This window comes from Diceros bicornis, chromosome 1 (assembly GCF_020826845.1).
Source record: "Diceros bicornis minor isolate mBicDic1 chromosome 1, mDicBic1.mat.cur, whole genome shotgun sequence".
Classification (NCBI taxonomy): Eukaryota; Metazoa; Chordata; class Mammalia; order Perissodactyla; family Rhinocerotidae; genus Diceros; species Diceros bicornis.
The window spans coordinates 38,108,642-38,135,512 of NC_080740.1; the positions used below are offsets into that span (position 1 = coordinate 38,108,642).

Genomic DNA, 26,871 nt, shown 5'->3' on the forward strand with positions numbered 1-26,871 from the left:
GAAATGTAACTCTAATCCGTCCACTATCTTTTCTTTTTCCAACAACATTTTACTACCACAGGATTGTATTGTGTTCCATAGATTATTGCAATAGTTTCCTATCTGGCTTTCCTCTTTCCAATCCAATTACCATTCTGCTGACAGTAACTGACAGTAATCTTCAAAAAAAGAAAAAAAAAAGCTCTCATCACAAAAATGTCTTTGCTTGAAAACATTTAATGGTTCCCCATTTCTCACCAGACTAAGTGCACATGCCACAACCTATCATTCAGTGCTTCTTCATGCCACCTGCCCCAGGAAGCTTTCCTGATCGTACCTCTGATGCCTTAGCACTGTTATCTTAATACACTACTTGTTTTTCTTTAAGGCAGACCATGGTATTCATGAACCCGTGTTATCTCCTGCTCCCTTGTGAGATCCTTAACGGCAGTCTCTGCGGCAATCCATCTTTCCAACTATGCAGTACCTAGCTCAGTGCCGGACCCCAAAGAGGGACGCAACAAATACTTGTCCATTTGAACTGCTGGCGAACCCCGAGGGCAGAAATTTTGGTCTTTTGTATCCCAAGTGCCTAGCGCAGTGCCTGGCACATGGCGCCCAATGAATACTGTTGAACAAATGAGCGAACATACTGCAAGCTCCGCGTGGCGCCCTGCAGAGCTCCAGGGCTGCAGATACAGCCAGGGCTCATCACACAGCGCCCAGACTGGAGCTGGCGACGCGACACCTCCTGCGGGGTGACGCTCGGAGCCTGGGGCTCCATCCGCCCACCTCTCTGCAGCGCAGGCCTGACACGGAGGGAGTGCTTCAACTTTATTAAAAAAAACAGTATATGTACACACTCCTAAATGTATATGTTAATACACACAAACGACATACATAATACGTAAAAATATACACACACATCCAGCTATGTACACACATGTATATATTATAATAAGTAAATGTATAAATATAAATGAATTAATATGCGTACAGCCCTAACTCCGAACGGTTAGAGTGGCGGGGAGGACGACGGTGACGCCCCGTCGCCCCTCCAGGCCGGCAGAACAGGACCTGAGCGTTAGGCCCGCGGGAGACGGGAGGCCCGGGCGGCCCTGCGCGGCTTGAGCCTTCCGGCTTTCCGTCCGCCGCGGCCGCCATTGGTGGGGCTCCGAGCAGCTGACAGGCGGCGGCCGGGCGAGGGAGCTTCGAGGATGGCGGCGGCCGCGGCGCTGATCCTGCGGGAGAGCCCCAGGTAGCCGCCTCGCTGGGGAGCAACCCCCGGGGGGAGCGCGGACAGGGCCGGCGCAAGGATGTCCCTGCTGCCTGTCGCCTCGGCGCCGAGGCGGGGCCCAGGTCGGGAGGGTGGGCGCGGGGCTCCCCAAGAGGCGATGCGAGCCCCGCAGGGGTGCGCGGGACTGTGGGCGCCCCCGCCTCCACGGGGGTTCACCTACGTGGGTCACAGTGCGCGGGCAGCTGAGCTCCGTCCGCCGGTGTGTGGTCTGTGTCACTGTTCCCAGACTGCGGGATCGGAAGTACCCAGGCCCACCTGGACTAGTGCTGAATCAAGTGGAAAGGCATTCCGTTTCCGTTTCCAATTCTCTTTCAGACCTTCTGATTATGAGAAAGGCTCCCACTGGTGCTGGGTGGTCTTGTGAATATCTCTTTTCAATCAAGATAGAATTAGCCTCAGGCTAGGAGTTTTTGCTTGGTAACAGTATCTAGTCAGCATTTGGTAACAGTGCTTTTGTTTTCATTTTGTTTCTTTTTAGTTAATTTCTAATTATGGTAGGTAAGTCAGCTGTCCATGGTGATGATATAAAGTTCTCTTTTAAAGTAAAATTATTTAAGTAAAAATGACTCCATTTAACTTAAAATAATAGTGCAGGTGATTTGTAGATGCAGAAAAAGTTGTGAAGTATATATGGCAAATAATTGAAGTTGGAAAATATCCTCTTTGCGCTTGGATTGGGCAGCAATCTTCTTGAAGAAGAGAGTTGTCTTCTTAAAGTTTTTCATTCTTCCTGGATTCCTTGACTTCTGACAGCCAGTTTCTTTCCTCACACCAGTGTCCTGGGTGACACACACCACATCAGGAAACTATATCCAATACGGTGCAATAGAATTATCACGTAATTTAAAGTTGGTTATTACAGGGGCCGGCGCTGTGGCTTAAGGGTTAAGTGCAGGCACTCCGCTACTGGCGGCCCCGGTTCCGATCCTGGCGCGCACCCAGGCACCGCTTCTCCGGCCATGCTGAGGCCACGTCCCATATATAGCAACTAGAAGGATGTGCAACTATAACATACAACTATCTACTGGGACTTTGGGGGGAAAAAAAGGAGGAAGATTGGCAATAGATGTTAGCTCAGAGCCGGTCTTCCTTAGCAAAAAAAAAAGAGGAGGATTAGCATGGATGTTAGCTCAGAGCTGATCTTCCTCACACACACACACAAAATAAAGTTGCTTATTACAATTGAAGCAGGATTTTAAAACAACTGTGTACTTAGTGACCCCAAATAGTTGTGTATGTAGGTTTTTTTAATTCCGTTATGTGCCGTGCAGCATTCTTTTCTTTATATTTTTGGTGTAATAGCCACTTCCCTCCTCTCACTTTTCAGAGTTCCATTTGGGGTTAAGCAGATACTTAAACACCCACTGCTAAATTTGTGCTATTCCCCACAGAGTACAAGCTTCAGTTAGTAGTTTTCCTTGCCCACAAGAAGGAGAAAATTTGCCAAATGGACCTTTTCAACAAAACTACTTTTGGGGGACATCTTTTTGGAAATGCTCTGCCTCTTGGCTGGCCATCATCTGTTTTTCTTTATTTCACTCAGGCTTACCTTATAGCAATCAGAGTTGTTGAAATGAAAACTTATAGATAACTGCAGTTATAGACAACTGTACTCTAAGCAAGTACAATGCCACTTGGAAAACTCACTTTAAAACTTTGTTTTATGAATTTATTTAGCATGAAGAAAGCAGTGTCGCTGATTAATGCAATAGATATAGGAAGATTTCCACGATTGCTCACCCGAATTCTTCAAAAACTTCACCTGAAGGTTTGTACTTTTGCATTTCTATAGCTTATAATACTTTCTTGTGATTTCACTGAAACTCTGTGTTTCTATTTAAAGAACTTTTTTCAAAGTATAGTGTTCCTCACTGTATCCTCAGGAACACTGGGTCTCTAGAAAATTTGATAATGTCCCATGATCAAAAGTTTGGGAAACTCTGTCTTCATTAAATTTAATTTTTTTTATTATGGAACTTTTCAGAGTATATTATATGGTAGTGTTTATAGTAAATATTTAAAGGTGAATATGGTATGCAAAATTTTCTGAATGTGTTTGATCTTAGAACTATTTTATCATGGTATATATCTTGGGATTAAGGTTCTGTGAAACATGCTTTGGGAAAATTCTGATTTCTTTCTTCTTAAAAATAATGCTGTGGTATTTGCTATCAACCAGTATTTGATCTTGCATTTAATCTTTTTCTTTCACTTTTATTTCAAGGGTGTAGGTGTTTTGGATGTATTGATGTAATTCACTGCTTGGTCACCAATCTAAGTTAACTTCTTTATTAGGTTATAAAAGTTTAATTCCATCCGACACATGTTTATGGAGCATCTACTAACTGCTCTGCCTGGTGCCAGGCATCACCATTAAACAAGAACCTGACTCTGTCCATTTCTTTTTCCTGGTGAGGAGCCAGCCCAAAGCCTTTTCTCCCTCTGAAGTGTCTCTCAAATCCAAGTTCTCCTCGTAGTCTTGGTTCAGATCCTTATTTTCTCCTCCTTGGACTACAATAATTACCTTCAAACTGATATCTTTGCTTATAGCCTTTTCCCTTTCCATTGCTTCTTCATAATGCTATTGCATTTATCTTTCCAAATATTTTTTTCCTAAAAAAAAAAGAGTTGATCATATCTTTACAGTGTTCAAAGCCATCAGTGACTTTCCATTGCCCCATGGGAAAAAGTTAAACATTCAAAATCCTTAACATTGTATTGTATTATAATAATATTATAATATGGCCACAACCTATATTCTCTCTACTTTGCAAGCGCTCCAGTCACACTGGACTATACTCTTTTACTAGAACGTGCCGTGAACTTTTTTTTTACTCTGTGCGTATACTCTTTCCTTTACCTGCAGTATTCTTCTTCCCTCTTTAGTGAATAAACTATTCCTCTTTCAGAGGTTTCACGATCTCACTCTTAGCGGTTTGTTGTTCTCTCTTCTGTGCTTCTAAAACACTTGGTTCATTCTCACCTCACTTCAGTGCTTCGTAAGTATTTGTTTCATGATTACAAGGTTTCTCTCTGACCTTGAATGCCTTGAATATCACGTCTTACTCATCTCTGTATTTCCTGTACCTAATAAGTTGATACTTATGCAGTCTGCACTCAATTACTATTCTTGGAGTTAATTCTTTTCCTTGCCATTGGAAACAGAAAACAAATGTAGGTCTTCTAAATTCCTGCCTGTAAGGAATTTGTAATGTAGATGGAGAGACAGGAGGAACAACAACAACAGTAGCAGCTACATTCTGTGGTGTTTGCTATTCACAGTTACATTGCTCCTTCTGTGGCTGGTAGTGTTCTAAAGGCTTTGTATTATTAATTCATCTGATCCTTATAGCAACTTTAAGAAGTCGGTACTGTTGTCATCCTTATTTTATTCTTGAAGAAACTGAGATAGAGACTAGTTAAGTAATTTGCCCAGAGTCACACAGCTAGCTAGTAAGACAGTCTGGTTCCAGAATCCATCCCTTTAACCCATTACAGTAAACCTCAGGAAAGAGTATGAAATAGTATATCAGTCAGTCTAAAAGTGAATGATGCAGGCAATCTACATAGAAGTTCTGCTTTGATTTTCGGAGCTGGTGGCTGCCTTCTTAAACATATAAAACAATATGGAACAAAAAACTCTTATATACATCTTTTGTTCTTCATACTGAAGAAGGATGGAACATTTGCAGGGAAAATTATGATGTGTAGTTTGTTTTTGACCCTCAGTCACCTCTGGAGTTGAGAATAGTTAATATCTATCTTAGAGAAACTGAGTGGCTGAAGCATTCCACGGAGATGCTTGGATGCTATGCCGCTAGAGATAGGGGAGTGGAGATGAGGAGGTGTGGTTGTTGAGAGCTGAAGCGACCTAGGACAGAAATATATGTATGTGATTACTTGCCTGCTAAGAAAGAAAGTCAAGAAAGGTGCACAATTTTTTTTCCTGGACAGTTTCAGGGAATGTTCCTCCAGAGGGGCTCCGAATGGGGTAAGAGCTCTTATCCAACAGTTTGCAGAATCATTCGGGATCTGCCAGCTTTCTTGTATGTGCTCTTGGTCTGTCAAATTGGCTTTTGCCTTGAAACAAGCAGAGCTCTTACAACAGTGAAACCTGATGCAGGTAGATTGATGAAGAGGTTTAGGGATTTGGTTGCTCTTTTAACTGTTATCAGCTTGGCACTTTGATTTTACCGAATTTAATCTGTCAATAGGCAGAGGATATCTGTTTTTGTCCAGACTGCTTCCTTGGAATCCCTCGTAGGATAAACATGGGGAAACTAGGACAGCTGAGGTATAGAATATGGGCACGCCTAAGCATGGGTTTGGGAATCCTCTTTGAACTGGTCATCTTCCTGGCCCATCCTACTATATAGAAATACATGGCAATTTGGGGGGTTGTTACAATGTTTGGAGGGTGCTGCAGGCATTTAATGCCCAGGAACTTTAAATGTCTTGCAATGTGCAGGACAGTCCTGCACAAAGAATTGTTCCATCCAACATTCTAATAGAATCTGTGGGGAAATACTGAGGGAAGTCTGATTAACTTCTATAGCTGGGAACTTAGAAATAAACATTTATGTCTTCTGAGTTTCAAAAATAGCTGTCACAACTCATGCAATTAAAAAAACTCATATACTTTGCTCCATAGAAGAGACTTTCAGTCCCTCACACAAAGCCTATTAATGTAAATATGCAGCATGTCTAGTTCTGAGAGATCAGCTATCTGGGTTCCTGGCCATGGCAGACTAGAAACAGCAAACTGGAGGATGAAGGTGCTGCTGTAATGGGGCATGTAGGCTGTTTCAAGAATTGACTACTGATCATGGAATGAAATGGAAGAATTATGAAAATCAGACACAAGAAAGATGAAAGCACAGAGGTCTGAGGTTTTTTTGCTGAAGTGAAAAAGCATCAGTGTATCTTAGGAGTTCTTTAGGATACTTGAGCACAGAACTCTGATGCTCATGATTATGACCTGAGTCATCACAAGAGATTATTTTAATTCAATATACTTTGTTTACAAAATTCTAGAATGGATGCTGTGCATTTTAGAGCTATTTCTTTCAGAAGTTTAAAACAGAAGTTCATTTACTTGATAGATTCACTTGTGGGTACCACTGTATTTCCCCATTATGACAGATAGGACAGTCACATCTGTGACTGTGTCCCAGCGTATAGAAATGCCTGAGGATTTTTTTTGTTTGTTACAATGTGTGGAGGGTACTGCTGCATTTAATGCCCTAGAACTTTAAATGTCTTACAACGTGCGAGAGAGAACTGCACAAAGAAGAACTTGCCCCACCTATGTGGACAAAAAAGAAAAGAGTAGTTTATCGCTGAAAATGCTTTTATTTTATAGTCAATGTGGAGGGCTTCTTACAAATTGATTTATTGTGTAAGAATGATATATATATACACTTAAAATTATGGTGTATGCAGAGTACTAGTACCATGTGTCCTTCCACTGTGTGTGTGTGACTGTGTGTGTGAGTCAGAGCTTGGACTCTGGACCACAGTCCTCTCTGTTTCTAGATCCATGCTCTGACTTTTTTAAACCTAATTGCCTTCATAATTATTTAGATAATATACTATCTTCATAGAATAGAAGACCTCTATAATTTTCTGACGAATATGACCTGATTTCAAGTGTATGTGGAATTGAGATTAGTTCCCTCATCTTTCATGTTAAGAAAAGTAATTCTTCTTCAAAAAAAACAAAAAAACCAAAAAGATAAAGAGGAGTTGAAAGAAGGGATTTTTTTTTGTATGTGTGAGGAAGATCAGCCCTGAGCTAACATCTCTTGGCAATCCTCCTCTTTTTTTGCTGAGGAAGATTGGCCCTGGGCTAACATCCATGCCCACCTTCCTCTACTTTATATGGGACGCCGCCACAGCATGGCTTGACACGCGGTGCATCGGTGCATGCCCGGGATCCGAACCTGCAAACCCCAGGCCACAGAACCAGAGTGCACGCACTTAACTGCTATGCCACCAGGCCGGCCCCAGCATGGATTTTTTAATTTGCTTTTTTGTGCCCCATATAATTCAAAATACTCAGAGTGCTTAAATTAAGCATTTTAATAACATTTTAAATTTCACAAATAATTTATGAATAAGCTTTTGTTTAAAAAATTTAAACAGTATGGACAAACTGAAATGCCCCCTTGGTTAACTCTTGCCCCTCCTTCCATCTTAATTCTCTCTTGTATTAGTTATCTATTGCTGAATTACAATTACCCCAAAACTTCACAGCTTAAAACAACAATAAACATTTATTATCTCTCACAATTCCTATAGGTCAAGAACTTAGGAGTGGCTTGGCTGGGTGGTTCTGGCTTGGAGTTTCTCATGAAGTTGCTGTAAGATGTTGTTTGGGGCTGTTATCTGGAAGTTTGAATGGGGTTGGAAGATTTCCTTCCAATATGACTAGCTGGTGGCAGCAGTTGGTGGGAGGCCTCAGTTCCTTGCCACCCAGGCCTTTCCTCCAGACATGGAGTTGGGCTTCTTCCGGAGCAAGTGATCCAAGAGATGGGGAGGTGCTGTGCTTTTTATGACCTAACCTTGGACATCACATAGCTTCACTTTCACTATATTTTACTTGTTAGGAGTAAGTCACTAGGTTTGGCTCACTTTCAAGGGAAAGGAGATTAGGCTCCATCTTTTGAAGGGAGGAGTGTTAAAGAATTTGCTGACATAATAAAACTGCCATACTTCCCTAGAGGTAGCCTTTGTTATCAATTTGGTTTCAGTAGATAGAAAGAAGTTAAACTGCTGCTATTTGGAAGCAAATAGAGGGACTTAGATTTAATATTTATCTACACAGGGTCATTGTTGGAGCAAGGTGTTGAATATGTGTTTGGAACTTTGTTTTATGGCTGTATTCTCCATTTGCTGTTCTGCTAACATATCTTAAGCTCTACCTTATTTTAAGGATGCATGCCTGATGTCCCATTGGGTGGGGAGAGATAAATATTCCCTTGTCTCCCTTCACTCCACTTTGTTAATATAATGCCCTTGAAGATCTTGAGAATGTTCCTTTTGTTTCTCTAGGTCTTTTTAAAAAAATCTTACTTTCTTGTGTATATTGGGGACGCTAAAGTTTATTTTTCTACATGCTCAGTCACTATTTTTATTTTGTGAAAACAGCTTATTTGGTATATATTAAAAGGAATCAGTTCAACAGATTTGAAAGTTAAATTGTAAATATCCATTGAATTTAATGCAACATGTGGTTCAGTGCTTATACATAAGTAATGCTGTTATTATATTCCTCATATTGATAAAATCTGGCACTGTAGCTCATTATTTCAAGAAGATGTATGGTAGTCACAGAAATTCTGGAACTTGTAAATCAAAACAGTGCTCTTAAGGTAAGTGATTGACATTTTGCTCAAATTTTGTTCATATTTTTCTCAGTCATAACATAGGTAGTGGACACTGGGAGTTCTGGTGACTAGCCTCCAAAAATTTCCCAGTTTGAGAGTTCTAAAGCTGCCTCTGTTGAGCGACTATACACTTGTGCATCATCCTAAGCTGTCAAGGCAGGGACTTATGGAACTTCTGAAACTTCTCCATATTGCTATTGGGGAGAGGCAGCAGTAGAGAAAGTTGTTTTTAGTATGTGTGGATAAAGTATTTATTTTTATTTAAAAGCTGGTCTAATAGTGTACATTTTTTATACTTCATAAACCAATATCTTTAGATCAAGGAGATTATATTGGAAATGAAAGAAAGGAGACTAGCCAGAGGGTATACTTAGTTGGCTAATTGTTTTCTTTCTTTCATATATTGCTTATAAAAGTAATTGTGTAGGGGCCGGCCCAATGGCATAACAGTTAAGTTAGCACATTCTGCTTGGGCGGTCTGAGGTTAGCTGGTTTGGATGCTGGGCGTGGACCTACTCACTGCTCATCAAGCCTCGCTGAGGCGGCATCCCACATTAGAAGAACTAGAAGGACCTACAACTAGGATATACAGCTGTGTTCTGGGGCTTGGGGGAGAAAAAAGAAAAAGAGGAAGATTGGCAACAGATGTTAGCCTAGGGCCAATCTTCCTCAAAAAAAAAAAAGTAATTGTGTAATGTGTAAGTTTTGGAAAATATTGAAATTATAAAAAAAACTTAATTTCCTGCTTTATATATGCTCCTATAATAACCCATACTTTTGCAGAACTCATCAAATAGAAATTATTTGAATAATTATTTGTTTTGATATGTCTTTCTAACTAGAATATAGTATACCTGAGGACATGAACTGTCTACGTAGCATATAATAGATAGTAAATATTTTTGAGTGAGTGAAGATGGAAATTACTATTAATTATTGTTAACATTTTGGGGTTTTTACCTTCTAGTTTTGTATTCTAGTATTTTTTCTACATGTCCATTTGTTATGCTATTTACTGTAATTTTCCACCTCCTGTAAATCATAGGACTTAATACTGTTTTCTAAAAATAAGCTTTATTTGACAAGATCCAGATATTGAACTGTGCTATGATTTTGAGATATTGAAATTTACAAACACATCAGTTTCTTTCACCATGGCCTCACTTTTTGTTTCACGTTCTCATTCCATATATGAATAAATGAATCTTCTGTTGAGTGAATTTTGAATACTTACATGTATGCTAGTAGATTGCTTTTGTGTTTTAGGCTGAGAACAGTTTCAGTGAAGAAGAGGAAGAAAAACTTCAAGCCGCATTTTCTCTAGAGAAACAAGATCTTCACCTAGTTCTTGAAACAATATCATTCATTTTAGAACAGGTATTTTTATTGCCCCAAACTTCGTGACGGTGGTTTGTTTACTATATGTTTGTATTGCTATGATATCTATAACATTTTGTTTGTTAAAAATATAGTGTGTAGATGGAAGCTGTGAATATATATATTTTTTTATATATATATTTTTTTTGGTGAGGAAAATTGGCACTGAGCTAACATCTGTTGTCAATCCTCTTTTTTCTTGAGGAAGATTGTCGCTGAGCTAACATCTGTGCCAGTCTTTCTCTACTTTTTTTATATGTGGGACGCCGCTGCAGCATGGCTTGATGAGCCACGGTGTGCAGGTCCATGCCTGGGATCCAGACCCACGAACCCTGGGCTGTTGAAGCGAAACATGCAAACTTGACCACTATGCCACTGTAATCAAGAATTTTGATGTAGTAAAAAAAAAATTTGCTCGTATGATTTTTTCAACAGTATTGTGTTCTACAAAACAATCTTAATGTTGAGTAGTGTAAGTAAAGTATTTGACAATATGAATTAAGACTTCATTGACTTGAGACAGTTATAAAAGATTTTAATTCATTGTTACTTGGTATAATAATTTGAAAAAATGAGCACTTTTTTTTTTCTGAAGTAGATTGGCCCTGAGCTAACATCTGTTGCCACTCTTCCTCTATTTTGTATGTGGGTCGTCACTACAGCATGGCTGCCAATGAGTGGTGTAGGTCCAGGACCAGGAACTGAACCCAGGCCACTGAAACGGAGTGCACTGAACTTAACCACTAGGCCACCAGGCTGGCCCCGAAAACATGAACACATTTTATTTAAGAAATTTAATAGATGATTTTGGGAGATTTATTGGACTAGGATGATAAAACATTTAGAAAAGAAGCAGTTGTCAAAGGACGGTTGCTCTTGCTATTTCTTCCTACTCAACTGCCCTTCTGCATCCCTTCTTCTCATCTAACTTCAGTTCATTGTTTAAGTTCCCCTTCAAGTCACGTCTCCTCCCACTGCAGCCTTGACCCCTGATGCTTGCAGTCTTCCTCTTATTTGGATTCCTTTTGTCCTGGCCTTATCATAGTAGAGCACATTGTTAGTCTTTCATTTTTTCATCTGTGTCAGTTATGTCTCCTTCACTAGGTTTTGAATTTGTAGGGGCCGGGATCATATTTTTTGTGCATCTTGTATAAACCTAGCACATTGCTGGGCTTAAAATAGATTCTCAATAAATTCCTCTTGGTTGATTAAATAGAATAAAATAAATGTGAAATAAAAGTTTAAATAGTTTTGTGGCTTCATGAGCATTGTAGTCAACAGATACTGTTACGAGGACCAGCTGCCAGGTATCTACTACACACAGCCTTATACAGATTGCAGATCATAAAGATGACTGTGGTGCTTATCCTTAGTGACTGTTCAATAGAAGAAAAGGATAATCAGATAGGACAGAGCAGCATGGGGTTTATGAGAAAATTTTTCCAGAATAATGTAAGAAATAGAACAGATATCACTTAAAAATTTTTATAATTTTTTAATTATATATTACCTAGGAAAATGGTAGATGAAAGTAGTTTTGAGAATGTGCTTCTTGGAAAAATTTTGTTAATTGAGAAACAAAACCATTGTACACTTTGAAATAATTAAGTGAAATAAGGAAATGACAGTTTAATTAGGGTACCATTTACATAGCTAAAGCAAAGAAGACATTTTTCATTTAAGTAGGTTTAGGATTACTTAAACCACAGGCAAAAATGAAAAAGTTTAGCCTGAATAATTTAGGCCATTTAATCCTGAATCTTCCAGCTCTTGGTTGTGTATATTATTTGTAAAATAATCAAAACTTTCTGCTATAAAAATATGATATATTCTTTTGATTTAAATCATTTAAAAATAATTTTGTATTTGTTTATAGAGCAAGGTCTCTGTGTGAATATTAGGAATATGTGTAATTTTTTTTTTCTCTTTAATAGGCAGTATATCACAACGTGAAGCCAGCGGCTTTGCAGCAGCAGTTAGAGAACATTCGCCTTACACAAGACAAAGCAGAAGCATTTGTCAATGCTTGGTCTTCTATGGGTCAAGAGACAGTTGAAAAATTCAGGCAGAGGATTCTTGCTCCCCACAAGGTATAGGATATACTACCCTGAAGATATTTTTCAATATTGTATGGCATAAATTTTATACCTGAAGTGTTTTTAAAGTGATAATATTTGTAGAGATGTAGGGTCAGGCAAAAGTAAGTATATTAACAATATTCCTATAAAATTATTTCTATACCTATTTGCTACCACAATTGGATTCAATTTTAATTGCCAGTTTAAAATATGCCTCTATAACTTAAGAATAGAAATGAAACAGTCTTTTTTTTTCTTGAGCCCTTGGGCAGAGTTGGTTATTCTTTTAACTGTGTACATATGTATAGACTTAATATAATTTTTACTGAATCACATAATTATTTGTTTTTGTGTTTTGTGTTTCTGTATTCTGTGTATTCTGCCTAGCAGAATGCCTTGCATGCAAAAGGTAGTCAGTATTTGTTGAGTAGCAAATAGTGAACAAAATGAACACTTTGAGAAAAATATAAAATAACAGCAGTGTCACAAAGCTCTTTAGTAACCTTTAGTCACTCTTAATGGAGGTTAAGATGATCATTTGGATTTTGCCCTTTTTTCTATTAATATGTTGTATTACATAATTGGTTTTCAGATTTTCAGCCAACTTTGTATTCCTGGGCTAAATCTCACTTGGTCATGGTGTATAATCCTTTTTGTATGTTGCTGTATTTGATTTGCTAATATTTTGTTAAAAATTTTTCCATCTGTGTTCATGAGAGGTATTGGTCTGTAGTTTTCTTATGATGTCTTTGGTGGTATAAGGGTAATACTGGCCTCCTAAAATGAGTTGGGAAGTATTCTCCTCTCCTTTTCTGTTTTCCGGAAGAATTTGTGAAGGATTGGTATTATTTTGCATTTCACTGTCATTATATGAGAATTCCAGTAGCTCCAAATCCTTGTCAGCACTTGGTATTGTCAGTTGTTTTTATTAAAGCCATTCTATTAAGTTTGTAACGGTATCTTGTGTTTTCAATTTGCATTTCCCTAATAACAGATTATGTTGGTGATCTTTTTATGTGCTTACTTGCCATCTGTATACCTTCTTTGGTGAAGTGTCTGTTCATATCTTTTGCCTAACTATATATCCACATTATGGAAAATAAAGAAGTCTCATTATAGTAAAATAAAGGACAATTGCAGGTGTAAATCACAGCATATAGAAATGCGTAGGGATTTTTTTGTCGTTGTTGTTACAATGTGTAGAATGTGTTTTGTGAGTTTTTTATAGATTCTAGGTTGAAGTTCTTTGTCAGATATATGATTTGCTGATATTTTCTGCTAGTCTGTAGCTTTCCTTTCCCTTTTCTTTTTTTTTCTTAACAGTGTCTTTTGCAGAGCAAAAGCTTTTAATTCTGATGAAGTTTGATTTTAACAATTTTTTTCTTTTATTGTTCCTGCTTTTGGTTTTGTGTCTAAGAATTTGTAGAAATGTCACAAAGATTTTCTCTTTTGTATTCTTCTAAGTGTTGTGTAGGTTTATGTTTTACGTTTAGGTCTAAGATCCATTTTGAGTTAATTTTGTGTAAGGCGTTAAGGTGCAGCTCAAAGTTATTTTTTTCTGCATATGCATGTTCATTTGTTCCAGCATAATTTGTGGAAAACATCCTTTTGTCACGAATTGCCTTTGCCCCTTTGTCAAAGATCATTTGACATATTTGTGTGCGTCTTTTTCTGGACTCTATTTGGTTCCATTGATCTGTCTATTTTGTATATCATTATGCCAATATAGCACTGCTTTAATTACTGGAGCTTTATAGTAAGTCTTAAAATCAGGTAGTGTGAGTCTGCTAACTTTGTTCTTTTTTGCAATTGTTTTGGCTGTACTAGTTTCTTTGCCTTTTCATATAAATCTGAAAACCAGCTTTTCTATATCTACAAAAAATCTTGCTGGGATTTTGATTGAGATTATGTTAAATTTATAGATCACTTTGTAGAGAAATGGCTTCTTAACAGTATTGAGTTTCTCTCTCTATTTATTTAGGTCCTCTTTGATCTCTTATATTGGTGTTTTTCATTTTTCAGCATACAGATTCTGTGCATATTTTGTTAGATTTGTACCTAAGTATTTAGTTTTTTTGGAATTGTTGTAAATGGTACTGTTTTAAAAATTTTGGTTTCCAATTGTTTACTGATAGTATATAGAAACATAATTGATTTTTGTATATTGACCTTGTATTATATGACCTTGATAAACTCATTAATTAGTTTAGCAGGTTTTTTTTGTGGATTCTTTGTAATTTTCTTTGTAGACAGTCATGCTGTCCATGAATAGACAGTTTTATTTCTTCCTTTCCAGTCCATTCATTTGTTTTTCTTTTCTTATTGCACTGACTAGGACTTCTAATATGATATTGAATAGGATTGGTAAGTTCGAACATCCTATCTTGTTCCCAGTTTTAGAGAGAAAGCATTTGGTCTCTCACCAGTAAGTTAGGATGTTAGCTATAGGTTTTTAGAAAATGCACCTTTATTGTGTTCATCTCTCTCCTTTTTTTTTTTTTTAACTCTGCATTCTAAGAGCTCTCAAGTGTCTTCCATGTCGCTGCTTCATTTTTCATCATTTCGGTTTCTACTTTTTCCTATATCCTGTACAGATTTTAGGTTTTCCATTTTGTGTCCCTGAAATTCTTCTTTCAATTATCTCCATTAAAAAAAAAAATCCACTTGCTTTTTAATATGTGCCTGTTCTCTATTTATAATTTTCTTCTATTTTATAGGGTCCAATCTTTTCTTGCATTTATACAAATACGGTATACTTGTACAGTTAAAAATATTTCTTTTGCTGCTTCTAATAGAAAGTCATTTTTCAATGTGTTCTGGATGATAGTTTGTTTCTTTTTTAAAAGTATTATTTTTTCTCCATATTATGCTGCATTGTTGCATTACATTAACTTCTGTTTAAGAAGTGTTTTTTTTTTTTTTGTGAGGAAGATCAGCCCTGAGCTAACATCCGTGTTAATCCTCCTCTTTTTGCTGAGGAAAACCAGGTCTGAGCTAACATCTATTGCAAATCCTCCTCCTTTTTTTTTTCCCCAAAGCCCCAGTAGATAGCTGTATGTCCTAGTTGCACATCCTTCTGGTTGCTGTATGTGGGATGCCGCCTCAGCATGGCCGGAGAAGCGGTGCGTCAGTGCGCACCCAGGATCCGAACCCAGGCCGCCAGTAGCGGAGCACGTGCACTTAACCGCCAAGCCACGAGGCCGGCCCCCTAAGAAGTGTTTTAATCAGTTGTCATATAAAATATGTAAAAAAGAAGTTGGAAGAACATGATTAATTGTACATTAGCCCCTTGAGAATGCTGGAATTAACTTTTGCCAATTCAGAGTATATGAGAGGATAGCTAATACATTATTTTAATGCCTTGAATGGTTAATTAAGATAATATAATAATAGCAAACATTTCTTATGTTTATCGTAGGCCAAATACTCTACTAAGTGCTTCATATCTTGTAAAACCCATTAATAGTTCTAGTTTATACTTAAAATAAAATTCAGGCTTAGATTAAATAATTAGTCCATGGTCATACAGCTAAGTAAGGGGCAGAATTGGGATCTGACACAAGTAGTCACACTCCTAAACCATTATGCTATACTACCACCTGGATGTTAGCTGCAAAACTTTTCTGTGTCAGGCGTTATGCAGGGTAGTTTACGTAGATGTGTGTGCATTTCATATCTTTGAAAAGGAAGGATATAAAACTTTATAAGGTGTAATTTTGCCGTGTTAACCCGAGTGGTCCATGGTGAAGCTGAGATAGGAATCAGATCTATCTCGCTTAAGCCTTGTTCCTTTTATATCATGCTACCTCCGGCAGCTATAATGTTATCTTCCTTATTTGCTCTGCTATTTAGGATATGGTGACTAAAATAGCCATGTATGAAAGTAGATCGTGTCATTTAAGTTGTAACAAAAATATATGACTGTGACTTAGTACATAATGAACAAAAGGTGTATTTATAATGACTGACTATTGTTTATGGTAATTTAGGGGCTCACTCGTGAACTGTCTGTGTGGTGCTTGCAGTGGAAAGTCTGTGTGTAATAATTCTAAATTCAAAGAGTCAGATTCAATTAAATAATAAGTTAATAAATCGAAAGGTCCTTATTTTTAATTCAATTTTTAAAAACACCTTATTTTGTCTTCTATTATTTAGATCTAATAAGTGAGAGGCAGATTGAAAATTAATCTTAGTGATAGCTTTTTGCAGGATATGATTGAAGGTATTTTAAAATTTTATCCTATCTCATTTTTTTTTTTTAAATACCCTTCCTCTTTGGAGACTTGTCACCACTACTTTGTATTTATATTCTTCCTCTTTTATCAGTGTTCACTATGTCAATAGTGTCTTTCTAAAAAGATTTTCTGTTTGATTTTTGTTATATTTCCTGTGTGGTCATGACGTTTATTAAATTATGAATCCCCTTTCAGACAGAACTTGAATACTATGTTTAATCCTATGCCTGAAATTCTGTTTAGAATTCCTTTACATATATTCCTACTAAACTAAATGTAAAAACTTACATGTCGGGGCCGGCCCGGTGGTGTAGTGGTTAAGTTCGCGCGCTCTACTTTGGAGGCCCTGGGTTCACAGATTTGGATCCCGGGTGCAGACCGACACACTGCTTGTCAAGCCATGCTGTGGCAACGTCCCATATAAAGTAGAGGAAGATGGGCATGGATGTTAGCCGAGGGCCAATCTTCCTCATACACGCAAAAAAACTTTACATGTCAAATATTATTGACATATGTATCTTTTTTCTGAGACCTTAAGGAAAAGAATTTGTGTTCTTTTTATATAATATTTTTTCTAAAATATTTTTTCATTTTCAAGTTAACGCTGTTCCTCAGTAATAGATAGGATTATGAGAAATATATGTAAGGCAAATTTTAAGCACTCTAAGTAGCCTATTCTTTAAAGGCTACATGCACTGATTCCTTTTCTTAGAATGCACTTATATGTTTGTTAGGGAATTTTTAAATATAAATTTGACAGTTATGTCTGTTTTAAATGTTCAAAATGTGTTTAATGTGATTTTCTTCTATTAAGAGTGGTCTTAACTTTTCCAATAATATGGCAAATTTATTCATAATATCTACTCATTTCATTATATAGTGAAATTTCATCATATCTTCTTGCAGATACTTGAGAAACTTAAATTTAAAAATGGATGGCTAGTGTTCCTAAAATAATAATGGTCCTAGAGGCTGGCCCCGTGGTTAAGTTCGGCGAGTTCCGCTTCGGCAGCCCGGGGTTTGGATCCCAGGCGTGGACCTACACCACTTGTTGGCGGCTGTGCTGTGGCGGCATCCCATATGCAAAATAGAAGAAGATGAGCACAGATGTTAGCTCAGGGCAAATCTGCCTCAAGCAAAAAGAGGAAGACTGGCAACAGATGTTAGCTCAGTGTGAATCTTCCTCAGGAAAAAAAAAAATAATGGTCCTATAGCATTCTTAAGAAAATCCTCTTTAAGGTGTTATAATAAGATTTACTTTATTGTTAAATGTACAACTGATAGTTTGCTTCATTAATTGTTAAATATCTGGCTTTTATAAGAAATTAGAAATTTGGATTTGACATTTTTAAAACTTATTGTGTTCTTTTGCTTTATTATTTTCTTTAATATCCTTGTTTCATTTCTTTTTGGAATTCTAAGGATGGATGAATGGCTTTAGTATAAAGAGGACAGAAAAAGCATGCTTGATGCAGCTAAATCTTGCAACACAATATATAACTATGAATACATATATGAGCACTTCTTCAAGATTTAAATGCTTAACATTATCATCTGCATTTATAAGAAAGGTATTTTGTTGTAATTATATCCACATACAACTCAAATTTCTGCCACTTTTATTACTTTAGTTGTTGGTATGTTATGAATCAGGTGAAAGGCATAGTTTTTCCATGTGCTGGAATTGACTAAATATAAATGTTTGTGAGGCTTAAATGCTGCTATATTTATTTGCTACTTTTTATTGAAATACAGTTTACCTGTAGTAAAATGCAGAGATTTTAAGTGTTCAGTTTGATGAGTTTCAGAAATTATATACACCCATTTAATCATTATCCATAACAAAATAGAGAAAATTTTCATCACCTGGCAAGTGCCCAGTTACAGTTCCCTTCACCCTCACCCTCACTTTCCATCACCACAGATGGGTTTTGTCTGTTCTTGGACTTAAAATAAATGGACTCAAATAAATGTGTCTGACTAATATCTCTCAATATAATTTATTTTTGGATTCATTCATGTTGTTAGTAGATTTATCAGTAATTCTTTTGTTGCTGAGTAGTATTCCATTGTACAAAAATACCACAATTTGTTTAGCCATACTCCTCTTGATGGGCATTTGGGTTGTTTACAGTTTCTGGCTGTTATGAATAAGACTGCTATGAACATCTGTGTACCAGTCTTTTTGTGGACGTATGTTTTCCTTTCCCTTGGGTAAATATCTAGGAATGGGGTTGCTGATGCCTCAAGCCAACTCTGAGGCTTTGTGTTTGAGTTTTAGCTAACCTGTGCTGCATGTCTCGGGGAGTCATATAAATGTGAATCTCTCATCTCGTGTGGTTCCCTTCTTTTATGAGTTAAATTCCCCTTCTGCCTGCTTTTAGTCATTCTCCAATGCCTTCAAATTATTGGTCGTTAAGTATTTTGTCTAGAGGTTATAATTTTTATTTGCAAGAAGGTTAATGTGATGTAAACTAATTCCTACCATTTCCAGATTAGGATCTCTAAAAGGGATTCTTTTAAATTATAAGTCTTATTCTACCCTCCTCTGCTCCAAATCCACCAAAGGCTTTCCATGTTGCTTATAATGGAAGGCAAAGTTTTTACAGTTGCCTTAAGGCCGTACATGATCTATAACCCCCCTCAGTCTACTACCTATCTTGTTGACCTTCACCTCTCAACGCCCTCCACCTGGCTCAGTTTGGATACCTGTAATCTCTTTACCTCAGAAGCTCTCCTCCTGGTTGTTCGTGTGGCTGGCTTCCTTATCTTCTTCAGCTCTGTGTTCAAATGTCACATTGATCGGTGAATCTTGCCCTGATCATCATAGTGACAAGTGCCCCCTCCTCTACGGTACTTTCTTACTTCATTTTTCTCCACAACATTTATTCTTATTTGGCCCAGTATGTATTTTACTGGTTTATTTTTTTATTGTCTGTCTCTACTACTAAACTGTAAACTCCACACGGGCAGGAATTTTTGTCTGTTTTGTTCACTATTTTCAATGGCCCTTGAGAGAGAATGGTTCTCAATAAATAGTTGTTGAATGAATAAATGCACAATATCCCTGCTTTACATATTGTGCTATTTTGAAGTTCAGTCTAGTAGGTTTTCTTATAAAGAGGGATATTTGTATTTACTGGTGGAGAAAAGAACACTAAAGAGTAGTGGGTATGGATTATATTTTGTATTTCCTAGTGTTCTTTTGTGTTCTCAGTTTGGTTGTACTTGAAGCCTTTTGTGGTTCATTTATTTCATGACTCTTGAGTTTTGCTGGAATACTAGATTCAATTATTTACATTTTTTCCTCTTTAAAAGTAGAAATATAGAATTGCTTTAGCTTGAAATGGAAATTCCCCAGGAACAAAAAGTGATATCATTAACTGTTGCAGCAACAGATATCAAGCTCTTTAAATTGATATCTGCAGCAATCAATTTAAAGAGCTTTAGATCTAAGAGATCCTTAATCAGTCTTATTGGAAACAGAAGTGTATTCTCTGCTTCATGAATTATTGGCTAAAACCAGAACCATTAACAAATTAATGTTAGCAAAATAACTCTTATGTCATAGTATTCAAAGATGTGCACTTGCTAAATAGAGTTAATGTACTTTTTCAGAGTGTTGCCAATTGTGAGAACATTAGTTGAATGACATTTCAGTGTCCTCCAACTTGTACTATTATCCTCATATATTCTTGGTATGCAGAGGTGGCAAACATTTTGAAGGATGATTCATTGATGTTTTCCTTCAAAACCTTACAACTTGGATATGAAGACCATGACTAGATATTTTGGTGAAGTCTATGGGTCAAGGAGTATAATTAAGTTCCATCCCACCCTGGCAATGAGACTAGGTTGACTTTTGTGGCATCTAAACTTGAAGGTATAGGTTAGGGAATATCCCTAAGTTGTGAATTTGTAATAAAGCATTTGTACCTTTTACTATGATTTGGTGTAACAGCGACATTAAAGAAGGGCATTGGTTCAGTCACTTTTGGATCTTTGATGTCTTCTGGAGACTGCCTAATGGGTAGCCCTGTGCAGTATGATTTGTGCATTGTGCTTTGTGGAGATAGGCAGTCACTTGGGTGCAGGATAACTCCAATATTGATTCAAGAAGTTTATCTATTTGCATCTATGTGATATATGCTAATAGGTAATAGATCACAAAGGTTTTCTTGTTTTCTTCTAGAAGTTTGATGGTTTTAGCACTTACAGTTAGGTCTGTGATCCATTTTGAGTTTATTTTTGTGTTTGGTGTTAGGTAGGGGTTGTTGTTCGTTTCTATATAGATGTCCAGTTGTTCCAGCATTGTTTACCTTGGCACCTTTGTCAGAAGTCAATTGATGGGTCTATATGTCTATCCTTTTGCCAATGCCACATTGTCCATATTGCTGTAGCTTTATAATAAATCTTGAAGTTAAGTAGTATAGTGCTTCCAGATTTTTTAAAAAATTGCTTTGGCTCTTTTAGGTCATTTGCATTTCCATTTAAATTTTAAAATCAGCTTGTCAGTTTCTATAAAAAATGCCTGCTGAGAATTTAATTGAATTGCTCTAAATCTATAGATCACTTTTGGAAGAATTGACATCTTAACCATATTGAGCCTTTAAATTCATGAACATGGTATATCTCTCTGTTTATGATATCTTCTTTAATTTATTCCAGTAATGTTTATAGTTTTTCAATGACCAGGATTTGCACAAATTTTGTTAAAGTTATCCCTATGCTATAGACTGAATGTTTGTGTTTCCCCCAAATTCATATTTGAAATCTAATGCCCAAGGTGAAGGTATTAGAAGGTGGGGCCTTTGGGAGGTAATTAGGTCATGAGGGCAGAACCCTCATGAATGGGATTAGTGCCCTTATAAAAGAGGCCTGAGAGAGCTCCCTTGCCCCCTTCCACCATGTGAGGATACAAAGAGAAGTCTGTAACCTGGAAGAGGGCCCTCACCCTACCTTGCTGGTACCCTGATCTCTGACTTCTAGCCTCCAGAACTGTGAGAAATGAATGGTTGTTTTTATTAAGCCACTCAATCTATGGTATTTTATTATAGCAGCCTGAACAAACTAAGACACTACGCATTTGCATGATTTTGATTGCTACTATAAATGGAATTGCATTTTTGCTATTTTCCAGTTGTTTGTCTCTGGTATATTGAAATACTATTGATTTTTCATATTAATCTTGTGTGCCATAACTTTCCTAAAATTACCCATTAGTTTAGTAGCTTTTTTTGCAGATTAACTAGGATTTTCTACATACATGATGGCACGTTATATCAAGATAGCTTTTGTACAGTTTTGTCCTCATCACCAGACTTGGAGCTTTTGGGGCAGAGGTTGTAATTTTATTCATTTTTCTGTCTCCAGCATCTAAGAGAGTATAAAAGTCAGGTCCGTACTCTTCTGGTTTTTCTCCTTTCTGGCTGCTGCTTTTAGTTGCATTTGCTGCTTTCTCCTCACTTCCACAACCTCTAAATTTTGCATTGTGCCGGGACCCAGTCCCTGGTCCTCTTCTCTTTTCTTTTGTACTTCCCTGGCAATCGCATCTAGGCGTCAGAGTTTAAATACTATTTTATAATAAAATTTTTTCCTCTAGCCTGGGCCTACCTACTTGATAATTTCATTGGATGTCTAATAGGCATCTCAAATTTAGCATTAAAAAAAATAAACCAATCTTTGATCATTCCTCTTGAAACTCTTCCTGTAGTTTTTCTATCTCAGTTAATGAATGGTAACTCTGTTTTTGTTTTTTTCCTCCATTTGCAAGGGTCAGTCTTTATATCGTTTTGCCATTGTTATTTAAAAATGAATAGAAAACTAGGATGATAAGAGTGTAGGTTTCATAAACATAATGGAATTTCTATAAAGATGGGAATCATTAGTATCCTGAAAGCACCAGGTTTTTTCTCAATGTCCTGGTTGTGATCTTGTACTATAGTTATGCAAGATGTTACTATTGGAGAATACTTGGTAAAGGGTGTATGGGAACTCTCTGTATTATTTCTTACAAGTGCATGTAAATCTATAATCATCTCAAAAGGCCAATTCATTTAAAAGGGGAGGAGCATGAGGAAGAGAAGAAAGAAGATTAATAAATGTAAATAATTATGGAAAATTCGCTAAATTCATATTTATACCTCATTCTTAGGTGTAAGTAAGCAAACCTACTCCTCTACAAGGTCCCTATGATTCTAGTTGGCTTTTCCATATTCTGTTTCCTAAAATTATACATATAGAATGAAGCATGAGATAAGAACTTTTTCTAAATCTTTGACACAGGAGAGAAGGGCATTTTTCAATTCAGTGTAATCCCCTTAATAAGGTTAGCTTTTTGAAGCATTTCTCATTATAAACTTGTATCACCAAGAAAGTAATACCAGCTGGGAAAATCAATTTATGAATGTATAAGAGGTCATACTTATGATCCCTCAATAATGGCATGTGTATACGTAATTTAATCTTTGTTTAAAATAATAGGTTCAGAGTAATTTTACATTTGTCTAAAATAGAGAAGTTTCCATTATTTCCATTATAATGTATGGAGATTTATTTCTTCAGAGTTTGCCAAAGGACACAAGATGATACCACCATTTTAGGAGTATTTCATTGGAAACATTCTATATATCAGTCAACAATAACGGCACACAGACGGCAATTTTTCACCTTTTGTCCTTTGGAAAGAAAATGCTGTAGAATACGAAGAAGGTACTTATAATTAGCTCAAACAGGTTATTAATCAAATCAGCAAAATTTTAAACAGTCTGTCATTTGGAGGCCCTCCAGGAGATCCCAAATTTTATTCCTTATTTTCAAGCTAGCAGTGCCCAATTTACTAAGTTTCATTCTAAACAATCTAGTTGTCTGGAACTTAGAACAAATTTGCAAACAGAATAACATTACAAATGGTGATTAAATTACCAAGGAATTTAATAGCAGGAATGCAGTGGTTCCCTACTGTTGTCGTAACCAGAGGAATATCTAAAACTCAAAAAATAATAAAGTTTCACCATCCAATGGCTAAAAACAAGTAATACCTATACCTTGGCATTAAGATAAATCTTCAATTTCCAGCATTTTATATATGTGGTCTTCTTGTTACTATATACATAGATATCAGTCTTAACACAACAAGCATCCACTTCCCTTTCATGTCCACCCCATGCCCCTTTATTTTGTTAATGTGTTATATCACATTGATTGATTTGTGGACATTGAACCATCCTTGCATCCCTGGGGTAAACCCCACTTGATCATGGTGTATGATCCATTTAATGTATTGTTGAATTCAGTTTGCTAATATTTTGTTGAGGATTTTTGCATCTATGTTTATCCAGGGATATTGGCCTGTAATTTTCTTTTCTTGTGGTGTCCTTGTCTAGTTTTGTTATCAGGGTAATGGTGGCCTTGTAAAATGAGTTTGAAAGTGTTCCCTCCTCTTCTGTTTTTTGGAAGAGTTTGAGAAGGATTGGTATTAATTTTTCTTTAAATCTTTGGTAGAATTCACCAATGAAGCCATCTGGTCCTGAACTTTTGTTTGTTGGGAGGTTTTTATTACTGATTCAATTTCCTTACTAGTAATTGGTATGTTCAGATATTCTATTTCTTCATGACTCAGTCTTGGTAGGTTGTGTGTTTCTAGGAATTATTCCATTTCTTCTAGGTTGTTCAATTTGTTGGCATATAACTGTTCATAGTAGTCTCTGATGATCATTTGTATTTCTGTGGTATCAGTTGTAATGTCTCCTCTTTCATTTCTGATTTTATTATTTGTGTTCTCTCTCTTTTTTTCTGGTGAGTCTAGCTAAAAGTTTGTCAATTTTGTTTATCTTTTCAAAAAACCAGCTCTTAGTTTCATTGATCTTTTCTATCATCTTTTTAGTCTCTCTTTCATTTTTTTCCACTCTGATCTTTGTTATTTCCTTCTTTCAGCTAAATTTGGGCTTTGTTTGTTCTTCTTTTTTTAGTTTCTTGAGGTATAAAGTTAGGTTGTTTATTTAAAATCTTGTTTTTTGATATAGGCATTTATCACCATAACGTACCTCTTAGAACTGTTTTTGCCGCATCCCATAAGTTTTGGTATGTCGTACTTCCATTTTCATTTGTCTCAAGGTATTTTTTATTTTTCTTTTGATTTATTCTTCGACCCATTGGTTGTTAACATTACATTATGTTTTGATTCTCCAAAACCTATGTGCTTTTGTTCTATGCATAGTTGTTTTTTGTATTTTGTTGAGAGTTTATAGATGTTGTTTGTGGAAAGATTGGTGTTTTTAGGTGCACACTCCTTGGCACCAGAAGGTAGTTTTTTAAGTTGAGAATTTCATATAATTAATCAGTAGATTTTATAGGAAAACATCATTAAGTCGAGAGGTGATTTAAGACAAAATTTGTAGAGTATTTAGCTAAGCCCTGAAAATTGGTAGGTTCGTGTTCCTCTTGTATTAAACGTTTAATCAACTTCCTAAGTTTTATATTTCATAAGAGTAAATAGTGGTGTATAGTTTCTCTAATGAGCCATACATATATGGAATTTCTGCTTATGGTATTTTCCAGTTATAAAACGGTGGATTATACCAATAGAATATAGATAGTATTTTCTGTTTTGGCAGTTAGAGCTCTAATCTTATGCATTTTCATGATTTGTTGTATAATAAATAATAATTGTTTCATGAATCTCCACACACATAGTTCCTAAAACTCATTCAGTATTTCTGAGAAGTATTTTTCTAATTGTAGATAGCCTTATCTAGTAGTGGTTTAGTGGGTAATGAAATCAGTTTAGAGAGTTCTAAAATAGCATTTTAAAAATGAAACATATTAAGAGATTATTAAAGAACACTACTATGGATAAAAATTGTTGGGCTGGCCCGGTGGCGTAGTGATTAGGTTTGTGCATTCCTCTTTGGTGGCCTGGGGTTTGTGGGTTCGAATCCCGGGCGCAGGCCTAGGCACCGCTTATCAAGCCATGTGTGGTGGCATCCCACGTGCAAAATGGAGAAACATAGGCACAGATGTTAACTCAGGGCTGATCTTCCTCAGCAAAAAGAGGAGGATTGGCAACAGATGTTAGTGCTGAGCCAATTTTCCTCACCAAAAAAAAAAAAATTGTTTTGCAGAACTTATATATGTATATCATTTTGCAACATAAATAGTATTTCTTACTGGGTAATATGGTCCAAACAGTGGCTGCTGTTTTAGAGAGCCACTAGTTAAAATTTACTGATAACTTTATGTTTTGTTTTTTTTTTCAATTTAAAAGAGTTAATATTACTGTAATTTTGGCTCATTTTGCATGTGCTTGGAAGTGTGGTTTGCAAAGCAATTATGAGAATTTAAGTTTATGTTGAAGTTGTTACATGGACGTTAGAGGGAGAATGAAGTCATTGTATTTTGAATGACATCTTAGTAACATTGTCAGATAAGAAGTAATGTAAGTGAGATGCCTCAGAACAATCATTTAAACAGTTTTGGCATGCGTTAAAAAACATTAAAAATATTAGTGGCTCATTTTCCTTGTGTTTTATGTTATCTTGGTGACTTTTAAATCTAGGATGCTGATTAAGATATAAGGACCCTCAGATTTAAATTTGAATATGAAATAAAACAAACTATATTAAAATGGTCCTGGTATTTTAATGTACAAATGTCTGAAATACACAGGACAGAATTTTATTTTAAACAGAAGCAAATGTAGAGTAGCTAACTTAAGTCAAAATTCTACACTAGACTTTGTTTTTTACTGTGTAATTAAAATATTGATGACTATCATATTTGTTTCTCAGTTAGAGGAATAATTAAATAGTATACTATGAGATTTTCACCTTGGCAAGGGAATTTTGTCTTATTTTTGTTTTTCTATTGTTTCTTCATGATCAGATTTGGGTTATGACATTCTGGGTAGAAGGCTACGTAAGTAGTGATATGGTCCTCACAGGATATCACACCTAGAGGCACATGTCCATTTGCCACTTTTTGGTGATGTTAATTTTGATCTCTTGGTTACAAAGTTGTTTGTTTTTTCCACTGCATAATTACCTTTTTCCTAGAAAGCAATTGTAGGTTGATACTTTGTGACTGTGTGTTTCAAATTAGACATTCTCTACTTAGATTTAGTATCCATTAATGATTCTTACTTGAATCAATTTCTTATAATGTTTTTTTGTGTGTGTGAGGAAGATTAGCACTGAGCTAACGTTGTTGCCAAGCCTCCTCTTTTTGCTGAGGAAGACTGGCCCTGGGCTAACATCCATGCCCATCTTCCTCTACTTTATATGTGGGATGCCACAGCATGGCTTGATAAGTGGTGCGTAGGTCCACGCCGGGGATCCGAACCAGCGAACCCCGGGCCGCCGCAGCGGAGCGCGCGCACTTAACCGCTTGCGCCACCGGGCCGGCCCCTACATTTTACATTTTTAATCTGTAAAATGGAGCTAATAAGAGTACCTATCTTAAGTAGTTTTGGTTTTCTTTGTCTCCTAGTTTCACTGAAGAGTTTATTTGTTTTGTTTTTT

At 36.5% G+C, this 26,871-nt stretch overlaps 1 protein-coding gene across 3 annotated transcripts in view; it reads left to right on the forward strand.

Moving 5' to 3' along the window:
- The first annotated feature begins 1,157 nt into the window (after nt 1-1,157).
- The window catches only part of COMMD10 (COMM domain containing 10), a 164,527-nt gene continuing 138,813 nt past the window's right edge, over nt 1,158-26,871 (forward strand). For 2 of the 3 annotated variants that reach the window (XM_058538908.1, XM_058538917.1), the window contains exons 1-4: nt 1,158-1,237; nt 2,954-3,044; nt 9,931-10,041; nt 11,976-12,131. In XM_058538908.1, the coding sequence (XP_058394891.1) occupies nt 1,197-1,237; nt 2,954-3,044; nt 9,931-10,041; nt 11,976-12,131 (399 nt within the window). In that variant the 5' untranslated portion in view covers nt 1,158-1,196. The remainder of the gene's footprint in view (nt 1,238-2,953; nt 3,045-9,930; nt 10,042-11,975; nt 12,132-26,871) is intronic. The other variant, XM_058538925.1, reaches the window with a different exon arrangement.